General features: G+C 40.1%; 2 protein-coding genes across 5 annotated transcripts in view; one reads left to right on the forward strand and one right to left on the reverse strand.

The window, feature by feature from the left end:
• Positions 1 to 18,272, reverse strand: part of SMAD2 (SMAD family member 2) — an 85,787-nt gene extending 67,515 nt beyond the window's left edge. For 2 of the 4 annotated variants that reach the window (XM_087439185.1, XM_087439183.1), the window contains exon 1: positions 18,105 to 18,272. The gene's annotated coding sequence lies outside the window, so the exon portion shown is untranslated. Of the gene's footprint in view, positions 1 to 13,562; positions 13,967 to 17,692; positions 17,855 to 18,104 lie in introns of those variants that run through there. The other 2 variants (XM_004422514.3, XM_087439184.1) reach the window with 2 other exon arrangements.
• Positions 17,299 to 26,562, forward strand: LOC147915303 (uncharacterized). Its single transcript, XM_087439406.1, has 7 exons — positions 17,299 to 17,719; positions 17,861 to 18,577; positions 19,676 to 19,754; positions 20,620 to 20,822; positions 22,955 to 23,049; positions 24,916 to 25,812; positions 26,158 to 26,562. Exons 1-3 carry the CDS (start codon positions 17,299 to 17,301, stop codon positions 19,732 to 19,734), a joined length of 1,197 nt encoding a protein of 398 aa, XP_087295532.1. The 3' UTR covers positions 19,735 to 19,754; positions 20,620 to 20,822; positions 22,955 to 23,049; positions 24,916 to 25,812; positions 26,158 to 26,562.
• Positions 26,563 to 27,460: the final 898 nt, after the last annotated feature.

Below are 27,460 nucleotides of genomic sequence, written 5' to 3' on the forward strand. Positions count from 1 at the left end.
AAAAAAAAAAGGAAAGGAATAAAAATTAAACTTTTGTATAATCAGCAAAAATGAAAGGGGTTCCTAGTGTTAAGAAGAATCTGAGTAAACAGGTTCTCTGTTACACTTTTGTTAGAAGAAATGTTTCTTGAGTCAACATGTGTTCTTGAGAATCTAAAAGTTTTCTATAAAACCTTTCTAATTTTTTTCTTCATGGAAATAAAATTATGAAAAGTTTAAGCCAGTTTAAGCCTGTTCTGGGTCATCTGAAGAACCTCATGACCTAGTACTATCACATGATTTCAGTGTCCCATGTCTTGGAACTGCAGTTATGACCACTTTGAAACTATGTAATCACATAAAGTTACCGGCCTTAACTTGTCACGTCTTATTGTCATATCTTTGTAACCACAGCTGGCTGACATCTGGCTAATTATCCCTAGAGAATTTTTAAATTATGCAGTGAAATAATATTTTTCAGTAATGCTGATAGTACATTTCAACTAGTTGAGCATTTTATTTTAAACGGCTAAGGTATCATATTTAGCCAACAGTTCTGAAATGTAAACATTGAATTTACGTTTTTACAAGGAATCAACGTCAATACATTCCAAGTTGAAGACAAAATGGAATAAGAAAACTAGATTTATGATCAAGTTGTTATCGAAATGTGAATGAGTCATTTACAGAATATACAGATTTCCTTCAATAGTGTAGCAGCAAGCTCTGTGCTGAAGTTAGAACTTTTTTTCAACATCTGCAAGAACTGAAAAGTAAGTTCAGATACTAACTCTGTTCCTAATTCTAGCAATAAGCAATACTTACATAATGCAGGTTTCAATAGAATAGGAAGACTTTATCTTTACAGCTAAATAAGAAAGCTTATCAAGTGATACCTCAGTAAAACTAGGATTCTAAGATGACTCACTGGAAAGTTTCAGTAAGAGGGCTGATTATCCTGAACTAGCAAATAAAGTCTTCAAGTTATTAATAACTGTATAACATAGTTTTACAAATAGCACTCTCTACATGTTTTTTTTTTTTACCTCCCGCCCCTCTACATGTTTTATTAAACTACAGTTCATATTCTTTGTGGAGTCTTCAACTGTGCTGTTCTGTTCCTACTGTTTTTATTCTGATGTAAACCCCATCACTGAATATGTATTACAAAAAATACTCCAAATCCTTAGAATGTTTTTTCATTCTGTTATCTTTTAGAATACACAAATTTATATTTTAATCTAAAGTTTCCTATGACATAACTTTACTTTTTAAAGAAATCCCTTTCTGCCCCCAACACAGTAGGGAACATTTATTCAGTGCTTACTCTATGACACAACACATTAGTCTAAGTGCCAGGTAAGCATTAACTCATTTAATTCTCTTAAGAATCCAGTGTAATTCTTAAAAATCTTAAGAATTACAAATGAGGACTCTGAGGCATGAAGAAGTACCCTGATGTATAAAGATATTCCCTTCTAGATAGTCTTGTAGACATTTTAGTTTTGCTTTTCACATTTATGTATCTAATATATCAGGAATTTGTTTTTGTTTAAGCCGTGAAATAGTGATCTAAACATCTCCTGTGAGGATCACCTATTTTATCAGCACTATTTATTAAATAGTTTATCTTTTCTTTAATTCATAATGCCACTCCTGTCACATATCAAATCCCTATAAATAAATGTCTGAATGTGGGCTTTACCTCCTCTTCACTGGTGTACTTGTTCATTAAGTGCTGTCAAGTCAGCTTTGACTCCCGGCGACCCTGTGAATGAGTGATGATGTCCACAATGTCCTGTCCTCAACAGCCCTACTCAGCTTCTGTAGACTCACACCTATGGCTTCCTTTATGGAGTCAGTCCATGTCGTATTTGATCTTCCTTTTTCCTGTTGCCTTCTAGTTTTCCCAGCATTACTGTCTTTCCCAAAGAATCCTGCCTTCTCATGATGTTCCCAAAGAGTACAGCCTCAGTTTTATCATTTTTACCTCCAGCAACAGTTCAGGCTCAATTTGCTCTAGGACCCACTTGTTCATCTTTCAGGCAGTCCAGGGTATCTGTAGAGCTCTCCTCCAACACCATATTCCAAATGAACTAATTTTTTTTCTGTCCATTTTCTTCCCTGTCCAGTTTTCATACCCGTACATAGTAATTGTTCATCAAAATGTACTTATTCATATTTACACCAATATCACAGAATTTTAGTTACTACTGTTTTCTAGTAAGTCTTCATCTCTGGAGGGTGAGCCCCCCTCATTTCAAATTTATATCAGCTATTTTAAGTTTAGTTTGTCAAGTTCCACCAAAACTCTATAGAATTTTGATTGGAAATGCAATGAATTTATATTAATCTGTGCAGAACTAACATATTTATAACACTGAGTATTCCTATTTATGAAAATGAGATGTTTCCATTTATTTGACACTTTTATCCATCAAAAAGTTGTATAATATTCTCCATAAAGGTCTCACAGTTTGTTAAATTTACTCATTACTCCAGGTATATTGGGTTTTATTGTGAATGATATATTTTAAAAAATTAAATATTTCAGTCATACAAAAAACTATATTAAAAACACCCTTGGGCCTCCCAGCCAGCTCTGTGAACTCTTAGCATTCTGCAGTATTTGATCAGATATAAGAAATAAGACATGATAGATGGATACAGCTAAGTTCCCTATGTATACTTTTCTAATCCCATTCCCCTCCCTCTTGCTTCTCAGAGATAATCACGATGCTGACTTTCCCGCATGGTCATTTAACGGTTTTGCTACATACAGTATCCATACAATAAGTTTTGCACATTTTAAAAATTTATATGCAACTTTAATATTGTTCTCGTCACTTTGCTTTTTTCACTTCGTATTCTAACTATTCATGCTGATACATATATAATCCTCAACTCTAGCTCATTGATTTTAGCTGTCATATAGCATTCCAGGGTGTGACTCTATCACAGTTCACTGTCCAATCTCCTTTTCCTAACTATTCAGGTTGTTTCCAATTTTCCACTCTTACAAACTGCCACGAGTAGTCTGGTGTATATCTTCTGGTACGTATGTGAAAGTTTTTCAAGGGCAGAAACTTTGAAAACTTCTTGATCAAAAAGGAAGCCCCAAAATGAGAAATACGTTTTACATTGCAACCTAATAAAACCACAGACACTCTTAATCAAAACAGACATTTTACCATATGTTACTCTCTGTTATTTCTCTAAATTGAGGGTCATGAACCATTAGTGAAGACAAAATCAATTCAGCTGACCCTGAGAAGTATCTTTAAAAAGAAAAAAACAGAAAAGAGAAAAAAATTAATAGATAATAAAACTAAGAGAAAATAAACACAATACAGTAGAAAACAGCATACACTTAGTTATTTCAAAAATTTTATTTCAGTTTTTGTCACATGTAAAATATATTTCCCACCACGGTCTATAAAAAATCTATGAAAGCCACCACCTGAGGACGTATACCAAGGAATGGAAATGCTGCATAGGATATGCACGTATACAATTTGACCAAGTACTGACAACATGTTGTACCAACTGTCATTCCCGCCAGGGAAGTATGAGTTCCTGTTTTACCAAATATCACCAACACTTGACTTATTTGGTCCCTCAAACTTTTGCCCAAAGGATGGATGTGACCAACAGAAGGCTGTTGATGGTTTGCAGTTCTGGACCACTAAAGAGTTAGAGAATATTTTCATGTTTACTGATTTCTCAGGATTCTATTCCTTTCAATCATCTGTTCACATTCACCATCTTTTTCTTAATTCACAAGAATCATTTATATATTCTGGATAATAATCTTTTGTTAATTACACATGCCACAAATATCTTCACCCAGTGACTTTGATGGCTTTTTTTATACTTAAGTATTTCACTTAAATGTGCTCAAATTTATAGATATTTTAAATCTTATATTATGTATACATTTTGTACTTTCTTAAAAAATCCTTCCATATGCTGTCATCTTTTAAAAGTCATAAAGTCTAAAGTTTTGCTTTTCATACTTGTAATTTACTTTTGTCTATAGTGTGAGGTAGGTACCTTCCACTCCCCAACAAAGATAATCAAGTATACCAGCACTGTATATTCAATCTTTTCTATGGCAATTACAATGCTACTTGTGTTTCTGGGCTTTTTTTTTTTTTCCTTCCATTAGTCTATATCTGAAGCAAATACCATCATGTCTTAACTACCAAAGCTATAGGATATGTCTTGGTATCTGATAAGTGAACACTCTTTCACATCCTGAGATTTTAACTGAAATGACACTGAATATACAAATAAGTGGAAAAAAACCTGACATATTTATGATACTGTGTCTTCCATTCATAAATACAAGTATATCTTCTTATAAGAAAATTTGAATTATATGGGTCTTATAATTTTCTCTATTAAGGTCCCACACGTTTTTATTTTATTTTTTCCTTGGTATTTTGTAACAGCCATTTTAAATGATGGTTTTTAAATGTAAATTTTGTCTGCTGCTGGTATATAGAAATGCACTGGTTTTTATATATTGACTTTTTTTTTTTTTTTTGGTGAGGAGATCAGCCCTGTGCTAACATCCGCCAATCCTCCTTTTTTTGCTGAGGAAGACGGCCCTGGGCTAACATCTGTGCCCATCTTCCTCCACTTTATATGGGACGCCGCCACAGCATGGCTTGCCAAGCAGTGCGTCGGTGTGCGCCCGGGATCCGAACCAGCGAACCCCGGGCCGCCGCAGCGGAGCGTGCGCACTTAACCGCTTGCGCCACCGGGCTGGCCCCTATATTGACTTTTTAAAATCAACTTTATTAAGGCACAGGTCACATACAATAAAAGGCACAGATGTTAAACATACATTTCAATGAGTTCTGACAAATGTATACGTCCATGTAAGTATCATCCCAATCAAGATATAGAACATATCCATCATCCCAGAAAGTTTCCTTGCATCCTTTTCAATCTAGCCTCTTCACCCCAGGCAATGACTGATCTCATTTCTATCAAAGTAATTTTACTTGTTCTAGAAACTCATATAATTAGAATCATGCCTTAAGTATACTTCTGTTTTTTTAACCAACACCCTTTACTCAAATTAACCAAGTTCTCTTATATTCCTAGTTTTCCAAGAATTTTTGTCAAGAATGAGTACTGCATTTTATCATATGCATTTGTTCCTTTACCCATTGAGATTATCATCTGGCTTTCTCCTTTGATGTGTTAATGTGATGAATTTCATTTATGGGTTTTCTAATGTTTAATCATCTTTACATTCCTGAGACAACCCCTAATTAGTCATGGTATTTTTGCTTTGAGCAAATACTAACATTTTACCAAAAATGTTTACTGCTATGTTCATTATTGAGAGGTGGCCTATCCATTTCCCTTCTCATACTACACTTGTCCCACTGGAGTTTCAAGATTACAGCAGCCTAGCAAAATGATTTTTTCTGTTATTTTCTATAACATTTTGTATAAAATTGGAATTACTGATTCTTCATATGTTTTATAGAACTTGCCCATCTGGAGTTTTCACTTGGGTTTTTTTTTTAAGATTTTTATTTAATTTTATTTTGGTGTAGGTAGATTTCTAACTATGAATTTAAATTTTTAAATTATAATCTAATCAAGTTTCTTATTCTTAAACCAATTCTGGTAATTTACTTTGCTAGAAATTTTCCTTTCTATCTGTTTTCAAATTTAAAGGAAAAAGCTGTTCACAGTGTTCTTAGTTTTAAATCTCACTTTGTCTGTCGTCATATCCCTTTTTCATTTCTAACATTTGTACCTTCTTTTTCTCCTCCATCAATCTTGGCAAACTTGGGCTTTTCAACTTAGCACCTTTGGCTTAGATGATCCATTATCTGTTTTTTTTTTTTTAATTAATGTTTTTCAACTTTATTTCCTTCCTTTTTCTAATTCATTACACTGATTTTTTTCTAACTCTCTACATTGTATAGTTAACTCATTAATTTTCAGTTCTTTACTAATAAACATTTAAGGTTCTAAGTTTCCCAGACAGACAAATGGACTTTTGTTGTATCTCACTTTTGACAGTGTTTTTTTCAACATTCTGTTCTAAACATTTTCTAATTTTTATGAGTTGTTCTTCATCTCATGAATTTAGCAATATGTTTTTCAGTATACAACTATGGATTTGGGACTTGTTGCTATCCTCCTGTTATGTTTCTAACTTAACTGACTACGGTCCAAGGATGTGATTTGTAAGGTATAAATTTTTGGGAATTTATCAACACTTGCTTTGAGGTCTAGTACATAACCAATTTTTGTAAAATTCCATGGGTACTTGAAAAGAATACATCTTCCGTAATTGCTGCACACTTGCTAACTGCACCTTCCCAATCCTGTACAATCTTATAATATTTTTATCTCTCTCTTCTTCACTACTGAGAGGTGTACGTATTAAAATCTCCTACTATAATTATACATTTTTTGATTTATCCTTGTAATTCTGCCAATTTTGCTATATACATTGCTATAGACTGAATATTTGTGTCCCCACACCACCCCTCCCCTGAAATTCATATGTCAAAACCTAATTCCCAATGTGATGGTATCCGGAGGTGGGGCCTTTGGGAGGTAATTAGGTCATGAGAGTGAAGCCCTCATGAATGGGATTAGTGTCCTTATAACAGAGACTGCAGGGAATTCCCTTGCCCCATTCTGCCAGATGAGGTTGGAGCAAAAGGACAGCTGTCTTTGAAGTAAGAAGCAAGACCAGACACCAAATCTGCGGGCGCCCTGAACCTGGACTTCCCAGTTTCCAGAACTGTGAGAAATAAATTTCTGTTTATAAGCCACCCAGTCTATGGAATTGTTATAGCAGCCTGAATGGACTAAAACACAGATGACGCCTAGTCTATCTTTTTTCATCCTTTACTTTGAAACTATGTCATCATACTTTTAGATGTGTCTGCTAATATAAAGCATTCAGTTGGATTTTTTAAAAAGTTTTCATTCTCCTTTAACCAGCAAGCTTAATCTAAAATTATGTACTGGATTTATGGAGATATTTAAGCTTATTTTCTATCATCTTATTTTCTGTTTTCTAATTCCTATGCATTTTCTTTGATTCTTTTTTCTTTTTTCCTGCCTTCTATTGGAATGATCAAATTTTCTTAACTTCCACCTCCTCATCTCCACTGACTTGGAGTTACACATTCTACTCCAATTCTTTCGGAGGATTATCCTTAAATTTTTTTTAATGGAAAACTTGAATCAGTGGGTTGCAGGTGAAAATAGCAGCCTATTAAAAACCATAATAAAAGAATTAAAAAAGAAAAAAAGAAAAGACAGTCTCATCAGGATAGGGAGAAGAGTAAGGAGAAAACAAACAAAATTTGATAACAAAAATGGATGGAGGAGGAATAACTGTGAACAGATCAGAGACTAACTCTAGGCTAGCTGTGGGGAAACGTTCCGATTTACACAGCAGAGTACTCAAAAGGTTAAGTAACAGACAGCTCCAGCCATTCCCCCATCTCGAACCGACGGCCAGGAGGGAGAAGGAGATAAATAGGTAGAATTGAGTGAGAGACATCTGAGAAGCAATTAGATCACTAAATCTGCTCCCCAACTCTATATCTCACTGGGTAACTGCTCCTCTCCCCCTCCAGAAGACTAAATGTTTATTCTCAGCAGAGAATAAAACAGTTTCCCTGGACTAGGAGATGGCCTGGGTACCACTAGGAGAAGAGAGGGAGTAAATGAAGATGAGCATGTTGCATGCTAACTACAGAGACTCCCCAACCCCTTCCCTCCTTTGGGTTGTGGCTCCCAAAATACTAGCAGCCAAACCTTTACCCACTTAGTCAGATCAGGACTCCTCTCTGGGGTACCTGACCAACCCAGGAGGAAAGAGGGACAGACACTAATATTGAGAGTTTACCAACAAATAGCCCACTCAGATCACTCGACAGTGAAACTGAAAGGAGACAAGCCTCACCCACAGGCTTAGTTTCCGATCAGCTTTTTAGACCCCTACCTTAGTAATCAAAGATTACTTTGATTATCTGAGGAAAAATGGCAAGCAAAAACAGAAAAATGCAACTTCAAGAAATTTGAGACTATACAGAGAAAGAAAACATTGTAAAAATCATCAATATAGCCAGAGAAATAAGATACAGCAACCCTGAAGCAAGAGCAGCATGCTTTACAAAGGGAACATTCAAAGAAGAAAAGAAGAGCTCTTAGATAGCCTGATAGCTCCTGATAGCAGAAATGGGAGAGAAAATCAATACAAGAGCTGGAAGATAAAGCAGAGGAAATCTCCCAGAAAGCAGAACAAAAAAAAAAAGATGGAAAATAGTAGAGAAAAGTGAAGAAAACTGGAGCACCAGTTCAGGAGGTCCAATGTCCAAACAGGACTTCTAGAAAGACATCAGAGATAATGGGGGGTGGGGAGGGCAATCAAAGAAATCAAGAATAGCCTCTGAACTGAAAGATGGGAGTTTTCAGACTGAAAGGGCCTATCAAGACCCCAGCACATTGGATGATCACCCAGATCAACGTCTGTAGGCTGTGAAACTTCAGATTGCTGTGGACAAAGGAAGAGCCTAAAGTCTCCAAGGAGAAAAAACAGGTGATATAGAAAAGAATCAGAATGGCTTTGTTTTTCTCAATAGTAACAGTGTAAGTGAAGTCAACAGAGCAATGCCTTCACAATTCCGAAAAAAAAATTACTTCCAACCTAGAACTCTTATTACCCAACCAGGATAAAATAAAGGTAACATCTCCAAATACATACCCCACACAAACATTTACCTCTTTCTCGAGTAAAGTCCTGAAGGATATGTTTCATCAAAAGGAGGGAGAGCAAAAGAATAGATCTAACAAAGGAGAAAGATGAAAGAACCCCCTAAAATTATAGGGAAGGGGGATCCCAGGGTGACTGCTCTGTACTACGTGTAGAGGCAACCAGTGCGAATTTGAGCTGGTTCAAAAACATGTAGCCAAGAATAATGCCAGGCTTCTCTCCAAAGTGAACAAACATCATAAAAGTCAACGGAAGCAAGACTTTCACTGATGAGACCCACAATGATCACGGTAAATGGCTGAGTGAGACAATAAAGAACAGCCTAGTACCTCTCTTTTTAACCAACATCTTAGCAAGAGATTTCTGATCCTACAAATTAAAATGCAAAAGAAAAAAACCTGACTGATAAGAGGAATCCTCATATTTATGTACTGGACAGTGCAGCTCTAGAAGGATACACAGGGAGCTAGTGACAGTGGTTACATTTCTGGAAAGCGGAACTGGGTAGCAGGAGGTAGGAGATCTGAAGGAGACTTTTCATTACTTACTACTTTGTTCCTTTTGAATTTTGTACCGTGTGCATGTACCACCCAGTCAAAAAAATGAATAAAGTACATTCCCTAAAATAAACAAATATAGATATCCTTTGATCTACTTCTAGAAATCTTACGTATCTGTATAATGATGTATAAACAAAGTTATTTGTCACAGCACTGTTTTTAATACAAGACTAGAAATAACCTATACGCCCATCAATAGAGGACTGACGAACTGTATTACAGACACCCACACAAAATACCGTGCAACCAAAAGAAAAAGTAAAAAGGCACTCATTACGTACTGACATAGAAATCTCCAAGATGCATTATTAAGTAAAACATATGACCATTTGCACTAAAACCACAAAGTTACTCATATATGCATAAAATCTCTGTAACAATACACAAAAACGGTAGTAATGCTACTTGCCCTTGGAAAGGCAACTGGGTGGCAAAGGACAGGCTGACAAAGAGACTTTTCACCACATATCCTTTTGTACCTTCTGAATTTCAAATTACAATAATGTATTACCTATTTTTAAAAACCCACTATTCTACATCTGGCTAGTGTCTGCTTTTTATTTACCCTGCTTGGCCTTCAGGAGATATTTAAAAAGACTAGTGTTTTTCTAGTTCCTCCGTAGAGAGGTCTGAGGCTTGTTCTTCCCAGAGGCCACAGATGTTTCAATGATATCGAAAGTTTTTATATATATATATGTATTTTTTAGCCTACAGTTCCCAGAGTTCTATCTCCCTTCTCTGAATGGCTTTACAATCCCATCCCCAGCTACTGAATTCTTATCTAGCAAATTCCCCAAGGCCAGCTCTTCCTTAACACTGATTTTTCTAAGTTTCTGATACCTGGAGACTTGTCTCCCTCTCTCCCTCCCTCTCTAGATCAACTACATACATAAGAGAAAACAAGTCTTACGTTTTATCCAAGATTTGTAGCAGGAGGAATGGGCCTAATCTGTCTGCTCTAGCACGTCTGTTTGTGTGATTTCAAGAAATCTAGATAGAATATAGCCAATAATGGCAAATGCTAAGCAAAGTAGTAAGATAACTGAAAAAAAACTGCTGAACTTGGCAGTTCAGAATTCACCGATGACGTCTGAGAGGGCAGTGGGAAGGGGAATATGAAAAAGAGTGGTAAAAAACACTTCACCAAGTTCAAATCTAGAACAAAAGTAGTAAATACAGAAAGCAAATGTAGATTTCAAATATTCTCAAACTGCAAATACAAAATATTTCCCAAATACCTATAATTTGAATTTTTATTTCAAAATAAAATCAAGTTATATATTTCAACAGAAAATAGTTGAAATGTGATGGTGCTGCCTCATAAAAACACCTAAGGTCTCACTGGAAATACTCTAAAATCACTATTAGATTTTTGGCAATCCATGTTCAAACATGTATCACACAAGGTAGAGAAAAAAGCAGATTACTTATGACCTGGATTTTTACAACTGTTCTAAGTCAAAGAAATCAGGACAATAGAAAGCATTAAAAAAATAAAAATACACAAAAACATTTAAAAAAAAAAAACAACCCAGATTTCTCAATTCTCACTGTAACGATGCATTTTTCCAAAGTTGTAAGCTAGTAAGAAAAGACACTGCCAACTGGAAACCTAAGTTGGCCTCAAGGAGAAAGATGGGTAATGTCCCCTTTAAACAAAAGCAAATAGGAAATATTCATGTGTTCAATTTTATGGACTGTTAAAACCTAATGCTAGAGCTTGAATTTAACCCTAAAAGTAGGTCATTAGTTCAGTGAAAGTCTACATTATATAGGGACTGCTGTGTAAAAAGACTACCTGTTCTTTGCTTGAGTTATATTCCTTTCATCTTTAACAAGTTGTGTGGAATCTACAGTTCCATAATCAGCTTGTAAACATAAACTTACATACTGGTTTATCATTCCAAAATTATTAAAAAGCATCCATCTATCAGGAGACTTCACAGGCCCAGACTCAAGTCAGCATGAATATTCAGTATTCTGATTGCCCTTCAAATTCCCAGAGTCTGCCTTGACCCTCTGCTGAAGCAGCAACTTATACCCACATCAAGTGGGTCCAGTCCTCAGGGTGTAAAAGGGCAATCACAGCCAAGTCTAGAGTAGCACTGTCCAACAGAACTTCCAATTAGATTAAAATTAAATTTAACGTTCATTTCCTCAGTCACAGCAGCCATATTTTAAGTGCTAAATGGCCATATGTGGCTAGTGTCTACGATATGGAACAGTCCAGGTCTACAGCAAAGATTTTTCTCTAAGATCTATTATTCCTCAGTGGAGCATCCAAGGCTTCCTGGAGGTAAGAATGAGAGGAAAACTGAGCAGGCAGGGCTTCGGCAACTGCCCATTCCCCTTATATTTTGAGATTCTGTGTAATGTTTTTTGGGTTTTTTTTTGTTTTTTGAGAGCCTTCTGGTTGCTATTGTGTGCATGGGGTGTGTGTGTGTGCGCGCGCACGTGTGCATGCTTTAAGTTTGAAAACTACTGGTTTAGAGCAGAAACGGCCAATGCACAAACCTCAGGCCAAAGCAAGACCCTTCTGATACTTAAAACATTTTATAAAGAAAAGTTTAATTGGCCAGCTTACATGAACTACAGCCTAACCATCTGTCTATGAAGTAAAAGGTTGGTCTAAACATGGAAAATTTGCATTCACTGCCACAGATAAAGCACCTCTAGTCTACAAAAAAGTTTCCATAGTTCATTCAAATCAAGGGAGTACGCTCACGGGCCCAGCTTCCACTGCACCATTTAACAGGAGTTTATTCTGTGAACTTGGCAAATCAGATTCACCACTCCACAGTTTATAGTGAACGATGTGATTAAGATGGAACATTTCCTTAATACTGACAAGACGTTAACTATTATCTCTTTACAGAGTTTTTGGAAGAAGTTGAACCAGCATATGAAAACATACTTTAAACACAGGCAAATAACAAGATCACATGTTTACTATGTTACCTCCTCAGATCAAGAGTCTTTTTTGAATTAAAAGACTGAAGGTAATGAACTTGCCAGTGGCTCCCCCAAGATTATTCTTCCTTACTAACTGAATATACTAAACCTGAAACTATACCTTTCTCCCTAAAAAGGAAGGAAGGTAGGAGTAGGTCAGTGTAGATTTATCAAGGAAATGCAGCTTTCAGACGCAAATTGGACATGTGTACTGAACAGATCGCAACTAAAGTCTACACTCACTTTCCATTGCTCTAGTACTGATGCCAAAGTAATTGCAGACTTTGAAAAATTACCGAACTACCTGGAAGAATTAGCGACAATTTCATAGTAAACTCACAAATTTCAGTAAGAATGAATCACTTTACGGTTTCTGTTTTAAGAGTACAAAGACAGATCTAAATTACCAGACACCCGTCCTATCAGTGTGGCTTAGTTACATCTAAGAGGAACCCACTGAACTAAAGGAGAACCACTCACTCTAGAATATACAGCAAGTATTAAAGTCACAGAATTATCCTAATGTTTCTGGCTATCTGGCCAAACCAGAGACAGTGTCTAAAATCTACCTGGCTTGGCAAAATTACATTCTCCCTACATGAAATTACTGAAATTGAAGCTGAGAACTACCCTTGAGATGTATATTTAGAACCAGCATTGAAATACGTCCTAAATGAATACATCACAATTATACCAATCTGGAGAAATGATCAAAATTAATGAGAGACAAGTGATAGGCCTCTAACTGCATTTTTAAACAAAAAAAGCTGGATTACTTCTGTACTATAGGCAAAAAAAAAAATTCTATTTAAAAAAAAAATTTTTTTTTTAATTTATTTTTTTCCCCCAAAGCCCCAGTAGATAGTTGTATGTCATAGTTGCACAGCCTTCTAGTTGCTGTATGTGGGACGCAGCCTCAGCATGGCCGGAGAAGCGGTGCGTCCGTGCACGCCCAGGATCCGAACCCGGGCCGCCAGCAGCGGAGCGCGCACACCTAACCGCTAAGCCACGGGGCCGGCCCCCTATTTTTTTTTTAAATAGCCAAGGCTACACACTACAGAGTCACCAATTAATAACTGATGGAGTAGACGGTTTAGAATGTAACTCTGAGATAGGAAGGAAGAGGATCCAAAAAAATTATTAAGGCTAACATTGAGTAGAAGTCACATATAAGAGGCAAGAAGCCCTCAACAGACAGACTAGCTAACTGTCCACACTAAATCTCTAGCATACTCTATCTCAAAGCCTGAGTGAAAAGTCTTACATGACACCCCTGGAGATGGACAAAAAGAATGACTTACTCTGAAGAAAAGGTGTGGTATGGGGTGCTACACCATTTAGATCACCTTTCTTTACTACTGGCCTAGCACGAAAGGCTTTTCAGTCTGGAATCATGGTGCTCTGAATGGCAAAACAAATGAAAAACATCTTGGTCAGAGTAGGTACTATGGATCTTTCATGAAATAAGTCATCTGATATAGCACAATGTTCTACTCCTTTAAGAACACTTGTTAATCATCCTGAGTGACAATCTAAAGTATATTACATAGATTACCGCACTCTTAAAAAGATGTCTCCAAATATGATTTAAGCTAATTGATGAACATTCATTACTATGTTTTCAGGTCTGGTCCTGTACTGAATGGTCCCAGACATACTAGCTAGGCTCTTATTATTTGTTTTCGTGTCTTGTAGATTATCTCTATTATCCTCACCAGGCTGTTATCTGTTTTTTCGTACAACAGACAGTAGGCTAACAGTTCCCCATTCTCCTACCCCATCCCCCACTACACTCCCCTTTAACCTCCCACATTACCCACAATCTACTTGTTTCTAATCCACTGTGGGTTTAGAAGCCAGATAACTTTGCTTGTTAGAAACATCTGAAATAAACGCCAAGAGGTTCTGATTAAGGGTCTCCATGGCTCTCCTATGACTACTAGAGCTTTAAGGTATGGACTCACAATTTGGCTACCACCAGCCTTCTTTGCTTAGTGTCTGGTTCTCAAATGCCTTTAATAATAGGTCAAGGATAAGAGTGCAGGCAAATCATCTGGATTAGAAAGAAAACTGAAAGCCACAACTAGAAGAGAGGAAGAGAAGAGATCATCTGGGAGGACCCTCCTGTCTGAGGCAATGTTCTAGGTACTTTAATGATGATTATTTAATCCTTGTGATAACCTTAAGAGGTAAGTGTTACTAACTCCATTTTCAGTTAGAACACCAAGGCTCAGGAGTTAAGTAATTTGCCCAATACAGTAACTGAGAAACTGACTAGTAACCTAGGTCTCTCTGACTCCAAAACCCATGGCCTTTCCACTACATGAGACTGCAGCCCAATCCTTACTCTCGGTTTAGCTAATTGTTTTTACACTTTATTTCTGATTCTTTCATCGGAACCTGACTGATTCAGGTTTGCTTTCTTTCCCTAATCAGTTTCTCTAACTAACAGGCAATGAATAATCAAACTAAGGCCAAAGTAAGCTTAGCTCCACAAGTTTTCATGTGTTTGGCAACAAATGCGTTTCTGAAAGACTGGCTATATCTGCAATTTGTATAGATTGTGCAAAAACAGTGACAAGTTCCCCCCCAAAATACACTGATTGTTCCCAGTGACACTAAGAGTTACCGCTCCTCCCTGGTGCTGTCCTCTACATCTGACAGAAAGCAATGCAAGCACACTTTAGGAACTGGTTCAGTATGTATTACCAGCTCCCTCCAGTTGTACACTAATATGATTTTCTTATTCTAAACACTGGAGGACAGGGCAGGAGATAGGAGTTTCCACTTCTCTAATTCCATTAAGGAATAGGGTTATACTCGTTCCCTGTTACATACTTTATTGCCTAGGTCAGGCCTGTCACATAACAAAGCCTATTTTATTGGTTGGATAAATGCTACTTGTTCAATAAATGCAAGTTATTTGTTGAATAAATGCATAACCTCTCCTGAATTGGTTTTGAAATCTTTCTATTTCACATTTTCTGACATACCTTGGCAATACTCAGTGGAAAACATTTTTCCTCTTACAGAAACTAAGAGCTTAAAAATGGCTCCTCTACTCCCATCAAAAGACAAGGAATCCAAAAGACATGCCCCTCTCCAGCCTCTAAAAATGACTCTTGTCCCAAGAATATGAATAAACCACCATCTGCCAGACTGCACTAAATACAGCTTTTATATGCATTACAAAAACACCTGTATAAAAAAGCTGCTACAAAACGAGGCCTTTGGAATCCTAAAGTACAAAACCAACAGAATCAAAACCAAACAAGAATAAGCAGGGCTTTCAGACCTTTATAAAGCCAAAACTGAAAATATTTGCAAAAGGTAAAATTCAATAGGTCTTTGATCAGCAGATTATGCAGCTAGAGTGTTTTTCACTCACATATTTTTCCCCATTGTGAAGCAACAAGATTATAGCAACACGATTCCAATATTTATAATACAAAAATGAAAAGAGGACCTTTTGCCACCTTCAAGTAGAAACAACCTTTGTTCCTATTAAAGAGAATTTCTGCTGAAATATACAAAACCATCCCCAAATTCTTTCTTAAGAGTTAAAACACATACCAAGCCTGACAAGCCACAAACAACAGGAAATTGCCCTGCAGTTTCTTACAACACTATTATTTCATGAACCTTACAGATTGTGTAGAGATTTGACCACTTATTACTAGGTACAGGTAAGTTACAACCTTGAAAAACCAAACTTTTATTTAACACCTATAACCTGAAATCACTTTAGAAGGCATAGCTACAAAGTATAAAAACCAAGCTTTAAGAGCAATTTCCTACTAAAACAAGCCCAGAAACGGATGTTTTCAATCACATTACATTAATTAAAATTGGCCAATGAACTACTTTAAACTCATTTAATTTTGACATTAAGAGTATAACGGGGCACTTACCTTACACATGCCCACAGACTTGAACTATTCTTATTTACTACCACAACTAATTTTACGGCAAAAACTAAGGAACTTTAAAAACGAAATCAGCGTTACTTTCTGAATTTAATATAAATGTTTGCTAAACGACCTTTTGGTGGAGAAAATTCTATCAATATCCCATATGGGTTTTTTTAAGCAAATGAAAAAACCCTCAAACTACAATACATTTATGAAATCTACTTTACATTATTTTTCCCATCTCTGTTCTATTTGCTTCACTTATTTATCTGGTCACGTTAAAACTCCTCAAACTTCATTTAACTATTTGATTTACACTTCCATGTAAGGAAATCTTTTTTTAAAAGGAGGTCAAAACCAGAATGACAGCAAATGTATTTTCAGAGTACTGACAGCAAATTTATCATCTTTTTAGGCTTAAGAAAAACATCCTTACAATCTGTGGTACAGGCTCAATTCATATGAAAACAGAAGCGAGAAAATGAAAAGGAACTAAGATTACAGAATCACTCAGAATTCTAGAAATTAATTCAAATTTCAGGGACCACTTTTAGAAAGATGGAATTACTCTAAGTCTGCATGATCATTTATTTATTCATTAACAATTACTTTACATGTGCCGTTTTAAAAGTTTAAAACACCAAAATTTAGGATACTCCAAACTCTAACAAATAAGACATCACTGATAGAAAATACTACTTCCAAATTCGTTTTACATGGAGATTTTTTTAAATAAAGGTTTAGTTGACAAGAAACCGGTAGTATTTAGCTTTTAAAGGGTCAAGAGGAAGGAATACCAAAACCAACCTAGGTATTGTTTTTCTTTTGTTTAGGATCAAAAGGAAACCACAACCACATAAGGGTTAAGTCAATAAAACACAAAAATACCCAACCCAAGGACAGTATCCCCCAGGAGAGAACAATTAAAGTTGCAAATTTGAAAACGAAGTTTGAAATACGTGAAATCAATTAGCGTGCTTTCTAAAGGCGTGTGACAAAAACTAACAGGCTCCACTCACAGAGCAACTTTCACAAGTGAGCAGAGAAGAATCTCGACAGAGTACCAGCACCAGTGTGCGTGTTTGTGTGAGAGCACACACAAGCAATTCGGAACCCCGAGACTACAATGGTTCACAAAGGTTACAGGACCAGAAAAAAATTAAAAAGTGGAAGCAAAGTAACACACGCTCGTAACACGGCTCCCCAACAACTCCTGCAACAACAGTTCTATCCCTCCGGCTTTGAAAATCAGGACCACCAACTACCAAGTGTGTTGGCGGCGGAAGGGAAGGGCCACAGCCGGCCCCGGGCCCGGCGGGCGGGCAGCTCCGGGCGCCGACCTCTTCCCGCCGGCCGACCGGCCGGCCCCGCACTCCGCACCCGAGGGCCGGGCTCGCGCTGCCCCGACCTCGCCACACCCCAGCCCCCAGCCCGTGGCCATGTGACGCGGCGAGCCTCACGACTCGAGCCCAACACAAACACACCCCCGGCCCCGGGGCCCGCCGGGCGCCCGGCTGTACCTGCACCGAGGCTCCGGGTCCCGCCCCGTCAGAGCCGGGGGTCCGGGACCTTTTGTTCCTTCCTCTTCCGAATAGGATGAGGGGCTGGGAGGGGAAAGGGGAATGGGCGATGGGAGGCGGAACTGAAAACACTCTCGCGGTCGCCCGGCCTCCCGCCCCGCCCCCCAGCCAGTGCCCGGCCCGCGGCCCCGGCGCGCGGGGAGGGGGCGCGGGCCCGGCCGCCGCCCGCGGGGAGGAGGGGGTGGGGACGCGCGTCCCGCCGCCGCCGCCCCTCCTCCCCTCGGGCGCGCGCCCGCACCCCCCACCTCCTGGGCCGCCCGGACGGCCGAAGCTCCGCCGCCGCGTCCGCCGGCCCACCTCCGCTTCCGCCCTGCGCCCTCCGCCGCCGGCCACAGCGGCGCGGCGCACCCACCTCCGGGCGGCTCGCTCCGCGCTCGCTGGCTGCTGGCTGGGAGCTGCTCCTCCGCCGCCGCGGCCGCGCGGTAGACCCGCCTCCCACCCCGGGCCGCGAGCCCCGCCGATTCGCCGGCGCAGCTCCGGGGCTGGCACCCTGCCGCCCGCTGATTGGCGCCCCCGGCCGCCCGTTAGGGCGCGAGGCACGCCGGCCGAGCGCAGCGCTCTGCGCTCACGGAAGACGGGGCGAGCGGAGGAGGGAAAAAGGAGGTCGAGCGCCCGGGAAGGGCCGGGGCGCGAGCGGGACTCGGAGAGTCGCGGGCCACTACCTCCCCACCTCCTTTCCCTTCGGCCCGGCCCGCCCTCCCGCCGGACTGGCGGCGCGGGCAACCAATCAGCGCGCGGGGTGCTCGGGGTGTGAGCCGCGCGTCAGGGATCTCGAATCGGAAGGGAGACGTCGCTCGCTGATTGGTCCCGCCTCCCCCGTAGAGCGTGAGGCGAGGCGCGGGCAGGCGGGCGGCCCGGCGGCCGAGGACGAGGCGGGGTGGGACGGCTGCGGTTTCGGTTGACTTCGTCTCCGGCGCGCTGCACGAGAGGCTCGGGAAGGGAAGGGAGGGGAAGGCACGTAATCTGCGGCGCTGGCGACCCCCCGTCCCTCATTGCCTCGGCCCCGGGCCCACTCCTCGGTGTCTCGCCAGCGCCATTGGGTGCGGCCTGTTGGGCCACCGCCTGGTCCACCTTCCGTAATCAAGCCGGGCGTGGATACATGCTCATCCCCTGGGGAGGCCCGGGGCCCCCCCGGAGGACGGGACGAGTCAGGGCAGAAGAAGGCTCCGCAGAAGCCGGGGTCCCCGACCCACACTGGGCGCGCCCGTATGCGAATGAGTGGGCGGGGCCGTGGTGGTGGTTAATGGGGGCGAGGTCCGAGAAGTAACTCAGCCCAGGGCGGGGCTTTTATGGGTATTAGGGCCAGGGTGGGGGATGCCAGGTATTTTTGTTTAACCGGAATTTTGGTTCTGTCTAATGGTGTTAATCACGCATGCTCTGATGGTCCTAGCGAAGTCTGAAAGATAAGCGCCTAGCACGATGCCCCGTGAATGCTGGGTTATTTTCTCCTTCATTTCTCCACTGTTCAGACGAAGTTCTTAAGCCCGAACTTCCCACGTCTGCCCTCCAAGGCCCTAAGCTGCTGGCTGCCTGAAGCTGGTGGGGGCGTAACCGCACTCGGGTAACCTTGTCGCTTGTACCTTACGGACACCCAAGCCTTTGCTGAAATATTGAACCCAACTAGTCACATCAAGTATTTATTAAGCACCTACTATGTTAGGCAGGGAGCACCATAGAACTAAAGTTGGAAAGAAACTTAGGTCTCACAGAGGTGTTGGTGACAGAGGCAAGACAGAGGCAACACGGTTTTCTTGCCTCCCTGTCCAGCACTCCTTCTCGTGTACTCCTTTCTTCATGGATTTAATTGGGGACTCAAGACGAACAAGCAGGAAGGCGGCACTAGCAATACAAATCACTAAGCAGGAAGTACCAAGTGACCATTTCAAACAGTAAGAGTTGTTGAAGTGTCCTCTTTCTTTTCAGAAATGAACGCCTCCCGGAGAACGATGCCTTCAGATGGACCTGGAGAGAGACGGATTTAGCGATCCTCTGAGTCTTACAGGTTTTCCAGATTTCCTTTCAAAATCTCCTTCATTTCCACCATCTCTTTCCTCAAACATGGAAGTACTTTTCTCATCGAAAGATTGTGATGAAGCACATGAACCCTGGAGTTAGGCAAATTGTAGTTTTGAATGCAGCTCTGTTCCGCATCTGTGGTCATTGGCAAGTAGAACTCACCTGCAATGATAGCTATTTAAATATAGTTGTGTGATGATTAAGTAAAATAAGAAATATGAAAGTGAATAGCACGGGTCTTTGAAGTTAAAAGAAAATCCATAATCGTTATGGTTTCTTCCCTTGTGTTGCCTGCATGCATTTATGCTAAGATGAACCTACTCAGCAGAAATTTTCCCTTCAGAAGTTTACTTCGGGGGTAGTTCTTCATTGTCAGTTTAGAGGCAGCTCTACTCACTGCTTTTTAAAAATAGCTCATGAAGGAGGCCCAGGAAGCCAATTGGTGGAGCTGTTACACCTCCCAAGACTTCTGTGTCCACTTCCCAGAGCCACCCAGGAGGATGGTCTAAGGCAAAGGCTGTTTGATTTAGAAGTAGAAAGACTGTTTTGGAGTTTTTGGTCCTTCCTGCTAACACAAGTCAACAGTTTTAGTATGAAATGGCCTATAAAAAGCTACCCTGGGTCACACAAATATTTTCTCCTGTGTGACCAGGGTGTGCATTTGGGTGTCCATGTGGGTGAGTAGGAGTAGAAACAAAAGCAGGGCTAGCCAGAATTCCAGGAGAATCTGCTCCTAGTGTGGGAGTTAGGTACTTTGAGGGATACGTTAATACAGTGGATAATATGCTTAATTCTAAGTTAGACCATGTCTCCAAAGTGTCAAACTTTGGGTCCCTAACCCTTCCATTTAGGAAGCCTTCCAGGATCTGTAGGATTGAGGAAGGAGAGGAGCAGCATCTGGCCACCAATGCAGTGTGCTAAGGGCTTAGGAACCAGAGCCTGTCTACGGTGCGCTCTGCTAGAAATGCATCTGAACCAAAGTGGGTCAAGACAGAAACTGGCAGTGGATGTAGCAGGATTGCCGTGGCAACAACCAACTTGGAAATCCACTAAGGTACCTCAAGACCTATCAATAGGTCCCTACTGTATGAATTATATTGAGTGAGTCTTATTTTTATGTGGATAGACACCGAGTTTAACCCTGCATCACGCATGACACTGCAAAATCAATTAAATCAAAACCAATTCAGAATCCATTTAAAAGTAGTGAAATGTACTGGAATGACACCTGAGAAAAATGATAATGGTGGTTGCTTCTGGAAAAAGAACCTTGGAGTCATGAGTGGAAAACTTAAATTTCATCATTAATTTTCTGTAGTTTGAATTTAAAAAAACATATATATATATATATATATATATATATATCCATCTATTGATTTTTCAAAAGATAGAACTCATACTCCATCTCCTCTCTGATAAATCTGAAAAGCCTTTCCTGGTTACCCCAGCCGAAAGGATATCACTATCCTATGAATGCTCTCTAATGGTTGGAATAATTTACATACCATGACTTCACTTTGGTTAGTGTCTTGATCTGTTAGTTTAGTCTTGAGGGTTTTTTTTTTTTAACTTTACTTGTGTGTATGTTTTGTCTCCTCGTTTAGATTGTAAATTCCTGAAGGGCAAGGACAGCATCTTGTTGTCAGTCGTCTTTGCACACCCTAAGATAAATATTAAGTAATTGAAGAAAGGTGAAATTCAACATTTGTGTAGTGGAAAATGTGTGTCATAGGTCTGCAAGCATTCTTTCCAGCTTTGCTCCGTCCTTCTAGTTCATATTTGCCCTCAATACAACTGTAGAGTATCATGTCAACATCCAGTCTCTACATTTGCTTATCCTGGTGGAACTAAGTTGTAGTGAGCGTTACTACATCTTAAAGGTCCAGTTATTTGCAATTGAAAGGACACTGATTAAATGAGATAACCAAAGTAAAAATTGTAAAGAGCAAATGTATGGGGTTACTTTTGTCGTAAATGATAATGAAGAACTCCGACACCAGCTGGGTTTTTATCTCGCTACAATGGAATTTCATGTTTTAAATGAACTTATGTTGAAGATGTGTACACCTTCCTCTACACACACACACACACACAGAGTCCTTATTCACATGCTGGTTTTTATTAAAATTAAAAAAATATTTAAACATCTGATGGGAAAAGCTGGAGACAAGAATAAAGTAGATACAAGAAAAAAATTAAATTCAGCAAGTGTTTATCAGTTATCTGTTTTGTGCCTATCATAAAAGCATTGGTTGATCATGCTGGAAAATTCTTATTTTATGGCCAAAATCCTCAAGAAAACAAGACATACAAGTAAGGTTTTTTAGATTTATAGAGAGAAAGAGATTGAGAGAGAAGTTGGCTCTGGTTGAGAGAAAAATATTTGGCGAAAACAAGTTACACTTCTCACCATTCTCCAGGCATCTGATACTTAATATTATATTTCTTGTCCATGTATTTAAAGGCATAAATAATCAGTGAGTCACTTGATCATTAGATAGCTAATCCAATGATTATTCAAATATTACTTGGAAAATTACAATACAATTTCAATGCAATGAGCACTCCCATAAAGGCATTTAAATATTATCTGACATCTACATATTTTGCAAAAAAAACTAAACGGGCCAATGTCTAAACCGTGAGAGAACAATGTACAAATTGTTTACAGTTCTCTTGTAAGGGGGGACAATTTGGTAGTCATATATCAACAATAGGGCCTTATGCCTTGATGATTATTGTCTGTGTGTGACAATATCGACTGAACCAGAGTGCTGCTAGGCAAGATAAGTGTATGAAGGTATAATACTCTTGGAAAATTTCAAGCATATTAGCATAATTGCTCTGATGAAGACTGAAGAGCTTATTTAACATAACTGACTAGAGTAGACAATAGATGCATAATCAGTATCCTAATGATTGAATTAATGAGCCCCAATTGTTTGTCCTTACTGTAAACAGTCCTCAGCTATGAAAAAGACATTTTGCTGAAGGAGTCTGACAATCACATTAGCTGATGAGTGGCCAGAATGTAATTAACGGTGGGAGAGAGCCAATTACTATTGGGTCCTAAAGACTTCACTGGTGGATTTCAAGGGATAAATTATATAGCTATGTAGAAGTTTCACATTGGCTCCTCTTTGCCTCATACAGTCGTGGAGCTTGATCAATGCTCTTATTTTGCAGCTAAGGAAACAGGCCCAGGCTTCTCCCAAGTCCTATGCCCACTTAGTGCCGGAGATTATGCATAGTGTCTACCTTTTCTGCTCTGACACTGCCCGGTAAGTCTTCCACCTGTCCCTAGTCTGCACCCTCACCCGTGCCTTTGGTACTCTCTTCAGTCTCCCCATTCCCATTCCCCATTCCCATTACCTTCTATGCATATGTCCTAACCAACTATTTCAGTGAAAATAGGGACAAATTTCCTATCCACACTTATACCCCCAATACTAAACAAACATGTCTGTCTCCAGATCTATCCTTCCAGCCACTGTGTGTGAAAGACCTGCTCCTCCTGGAGAAGGCTTTTTCTTCTACCTATTCTCTGTTCCCTTGACCACCCAGTCAAGGGTTAGCACCCCCCCACACACATCAGTGACACTATCATATCACCTTTTAAAATTTTTCTTCAAAACTCTTACCACTATCTGGAATTATGTCCATTTATTTCTGTGCTTATTTATTATTTGTCACCTATCCCCACTGAATGTAAGCTCTACAAGTGCAGGAAATATGTCTGTTTTGTTCACCATAGTATCCCTAATTCAAGCATACACAGAGCACCCGGTATTTTTGAATGGATGGATAATTTTCACTCAAGTTCACTCAAAACTCATCATCTCCTTCTGTTTTGCTATGCAGATGTGTCTTAGCCCAGTTCCCTAGAAAACAGAGCCTGATGCAAGGATTAAGTGCTTTATTTAGGAGGTATTATCCCAGGGCAGCAACAATTAGGGAAAAGGCAAGAAAGAATGGGGAGCAATGCATAGTGATGCATTACTGTGCTAAACACTGCTTCATGATAAGAAGAAATAACAGCCAGTATCTTGACAGGTGCAGCCATTTGGCCATACAGGACATCTCCAGACAGACAATATGGAGAAATCATGCCTTGGAACAATCTGAGGAAGGGAGGAGTTTTATCTTCATTTCTTCTGTCTGCTGTTGGTCAAAGCTTGTCCCACAGGGAACTAACTTTCCCATACTTCCCGGTTGTGTTATCCATGTTCTTTGATAGCCACTCAGAAAGCCAGGTGGCCTGCCCTGGAGTCCAGAAGTGGTGGGAGAAATCTGTGGGTTTGTGGCTGGTCGGCGTCAGGTAGTTAAACCACAAGGAATTTAACCAAGTCACTCATGGTGGCAGCTGAGACAGAGCAAGAGGTCCAGAAAATCTGAGAAGACACATAACAGAGCCTAACATAGATTAATTGTTACTACAGCAAAGGTCAGACCAGATCTGTTTTACTCACTGCATTGTACCCAGCACTTCCCACAATAAATGCTAATTAAATTTTTGTTGAATGAATGAATGCACGCATAAATGGCATCATCATCTACTGATTTGTTTAAGCCCGAACTTTGAAGTCATCCATGATCTTCTTCCTTAATTCCTATTTATTAAAATGTGCACAAAATTCCTCTTAGCTCTACCTCCTTAATATATCTCAGATCCAATGCTTCCTCTCCAAGCTCACTGCCTTGTTTTAGACCTTCACCATCTTTCATTGGAATTATTGCTATAGCTCCTTGACTGGTCTTCCTGTCTCTAGTCTTGCTTCCCTCCAATTCATTCTCTTCCCTGCTTCCAGAATTTTCTTTTTTTATTGCATATTTCCTAAATGTAAATATGCTAATATCACTATCATGATTAAATTGATAGTTTTCCTTTTTCTTTTTCAGGATAGAATAAGGACTCTTGAGCATAACCCTCATCCTTTATGATCTGTCCCAGGCTAGCCTCTTTAGCTTTACACCTCACCGCTGTCCACCTTGCTTATTACACCCCAGCCAGACTGAGTTCCTGGCAGTTTTCCCAGTCCTCCATGCTCTCTCATTCTCAGTGCCTATGCTGTGCATTCTGTCCTGCCCGGAATGCATTTGTGCCTGATGAACCTCTACTCATACTACAAAATTCTGTTTCCTTGTAGCCCCATTCATCCGTTGATCCACCCACCCATCCAGTATTCATTGTAATGCTCAGGTTTCTTAGTTGCAAGCAACAGAAGAAACTGACATCGCTGACTTATTGGGTGGCTAACACAACTGCTGGGCTGCAGACAGAGGCTCAGACAATAAGCGAGAACAAGGAAGCCTGGGCAGCAGCCAGGATCACAGCCAAGATCACAGCACGGCACGTTGAAGGAGATGACCATCGCTGCCACCACTGTTCAACACGGGATACCTCAGTTTACACTTCCAGTTCAACGGCACTGAACACTGGTACCACTGCCAGCACTACCAGTACTGTTGCTCCTGGAAACCAGATGTCAGTGCAGTGCCCGTTATTGCCACCAGAATGGATTCTCCGCCAAACTTACTTTGCATTACTAGAGCTCCCTCTTTGAAGCCTGGGGCAGATTCATTAGGTTTGCTGAGCTTTGCATATGTTCCTTGCTCCAGTTGCAAGCAGGGCTAGGAAAGTAAGGAGCTGACATTTTTTGACTTCTATACGTAAATGTTGTTGGCTTTTTAGGCCAAGCACCCGCAGCTCTCCATCTGAGGGCTTCCTGTTGGCCTGTAGTTCTGGGTAGGCCAGAAGTGCTGGCAAGTCAGTGCCCCCAGGAGTAATCTTCAGCCAATGATGGATGGGATGCCCCAGTTTCCTTGCCTCTGAGGGGTGAATAACCTGAGGAGTGTTCTGCACACCTGTTCAGTAAATGCCGTTTATTCACTTCCTTCCCTTCCCTGTCTGACTTCCCTATACCCCTACCAATGTTTCCTGGGATCACCTCCCAAATAAACTACTTGCACTCAAATCCTTGTTGCAGGGTCAACTTCTGAAGGAACCAAACTAGGACAATGATGAACCATAGTTTTTAAGCCAGGTAAGGAGAGAATTAAGGACATGATGGTGGGGGTAGGGGAAAGGAAGCGTTGATAGACAGTGAAAGGTGATGGGATCAATCGATTGGAGGACCCAATGAGGTCAAAGAATGTTGGAGTCAGCGTACCAGAAGTAGTGATTGGAGGGTGGGACACTTGAAATGGGATTATGCTGTTATTGATGAAGATTAACCTTAGGGTATGACCATGGGAATGTGTGACTTGGTGGGGTGGAGGGTAAAATCATTGCAGGTAAAGGATCAAGGAGCTGAGAGGCCGAGGCCAAGGGCAAAATCCCCTATAGAATAATGATTTTTTTTTTTTTTTGCCTTCTACCTCTCCCATAGGGTTATTCTAAAGATAAAGTGATATAATCCACATAAAGTTGCTAGTACAGAGCTTGGTACGTAGTAAGTGCTTCATCAATGTTTGTAGAGGTCCACAGATGGGCACATGATCCAAACCACACCCGTCAGTTCTTCCCAAGGATTATTGTAACTCGATCCACTGAAGAAGCACTCTCTTTCATGTTTCCTTACGAGGCAAGAAAGCTGCAGCTGCCTGTGGCTACCTACACTGCTCCACAGAGAGAAAGAAGGAGTTAGAGCAACACAAAGAGAAGCAGAGAGAAGATGTAGAGAGGATCCTGTCAGTGCTGGATTCCCAAGAATCAGTTGTCTCTACAGCCAGATCTACTCTGTCTTCTCTACAATTATTGTTTGGTTTCAATAAAACGTTTGTAAAAACTTTAATTTTGTTTTGCTTAAGCTATTTTGAGTGGAGTTCCTATCATTTGCAAAAATAATAAAAACAATAAAATAACTAACAAGGAAATTCACCTCTTGCCTCAAGCTGGCCAAAGTGATCTAATGCAAGGTTCGTACATGGAGATCTTTTACAGCCCTAGGGAGGCAGTAGGGGGAGATTTAAAGAACATATGACTGAGACTCATACCTGAGTTTGTCTCAGCTCTGCCATTTGCTAGCTGAGTGTGCATTATGCCTTGGGGTTTCACTGGGAGACTCTCTTAAGAGTCAGCCTTGCTAACTTATATTGTAGCAAAGTTGTTGACTGCATCCTCTGCCTCACATCTCAGTGTCTTCTCTGTGATGCACACAGGAGAAATTTATTCTAGAATTTGTTGCTAGAAAAACTTTACTTCTCTCAAACTGGCAACGGCTTTCTTTGTGGAAAGAGAGAACTAAGTAACCAATTGTGTTTATTCACTTTGGCTATCTGGAATCTCAGAGCCAAAAATAACAGCCCGCCATGTGGGATCTTATAATCTGCATATGTGAATTTTATATTTTCCTCCTAATCTTAGTATTCTATTCTAATTTATATTTTCTTTAAAGTTTATTTATATTTTACTATTTTATTATAAGTGTAATATAAAAATTCCTCAAATCATTTCTGGAATAAAGCAAAGTATAAATAAATAAGTATGCACACTAGTATTCAATGGGAGAAATATCTCTTCACCTCTTTACTGCAAAATGATGGAGTTAAAATTTCCAGTGGAGATGGCAAATTCTGAAGCATCCCCTTAACTCCAAAATATAGCAGTAATAGATGACTAAAAACAAAACTAAAATAATACAACTGGGTTCAGAAACAAGATAAAAATCTCCATGATCCAGAAACAAAATA

This window comes from Ceratotherium simum, chromosome 14, assembly GCF_057802395.1.
Source record: "Ceratotherium simum simum isolate JZ-2026a chromosome 14, ASM5780239v1, whole genome shotgun sequence".
Classification (NCBI taxonomy): Eukaryota; Metazoa; Chordata; class Mammalia; order Perissodactyla; family Rhinocerotidae; genus Ceratotherium; species Ceratotherium simum.

Coding starts and splice junctions, on each gene's coding strand:
- LOC147915303 (XM_087439406.1), top strand. CDS start 17,299: ATGGTTCACAAAGGTTACAGGACCAGAAAAAAATTAAAAAGTGGAAGC. Junction 17,720..17,860: donor GAGGCTCCGGGTCCCGCCCC/GTCAGAGCCGGG, acceptor CCCGCCCCCCAG/CCAGTGCCCGGCCCGCGGCC. Junction 18,578..19,675: donor TCCCGCCTCCCCCGTAGAGC/GTGAGGCGAGGC, acceptor CTTTCTTTTCAG/AAATGAACGCCTCCCGGAGA.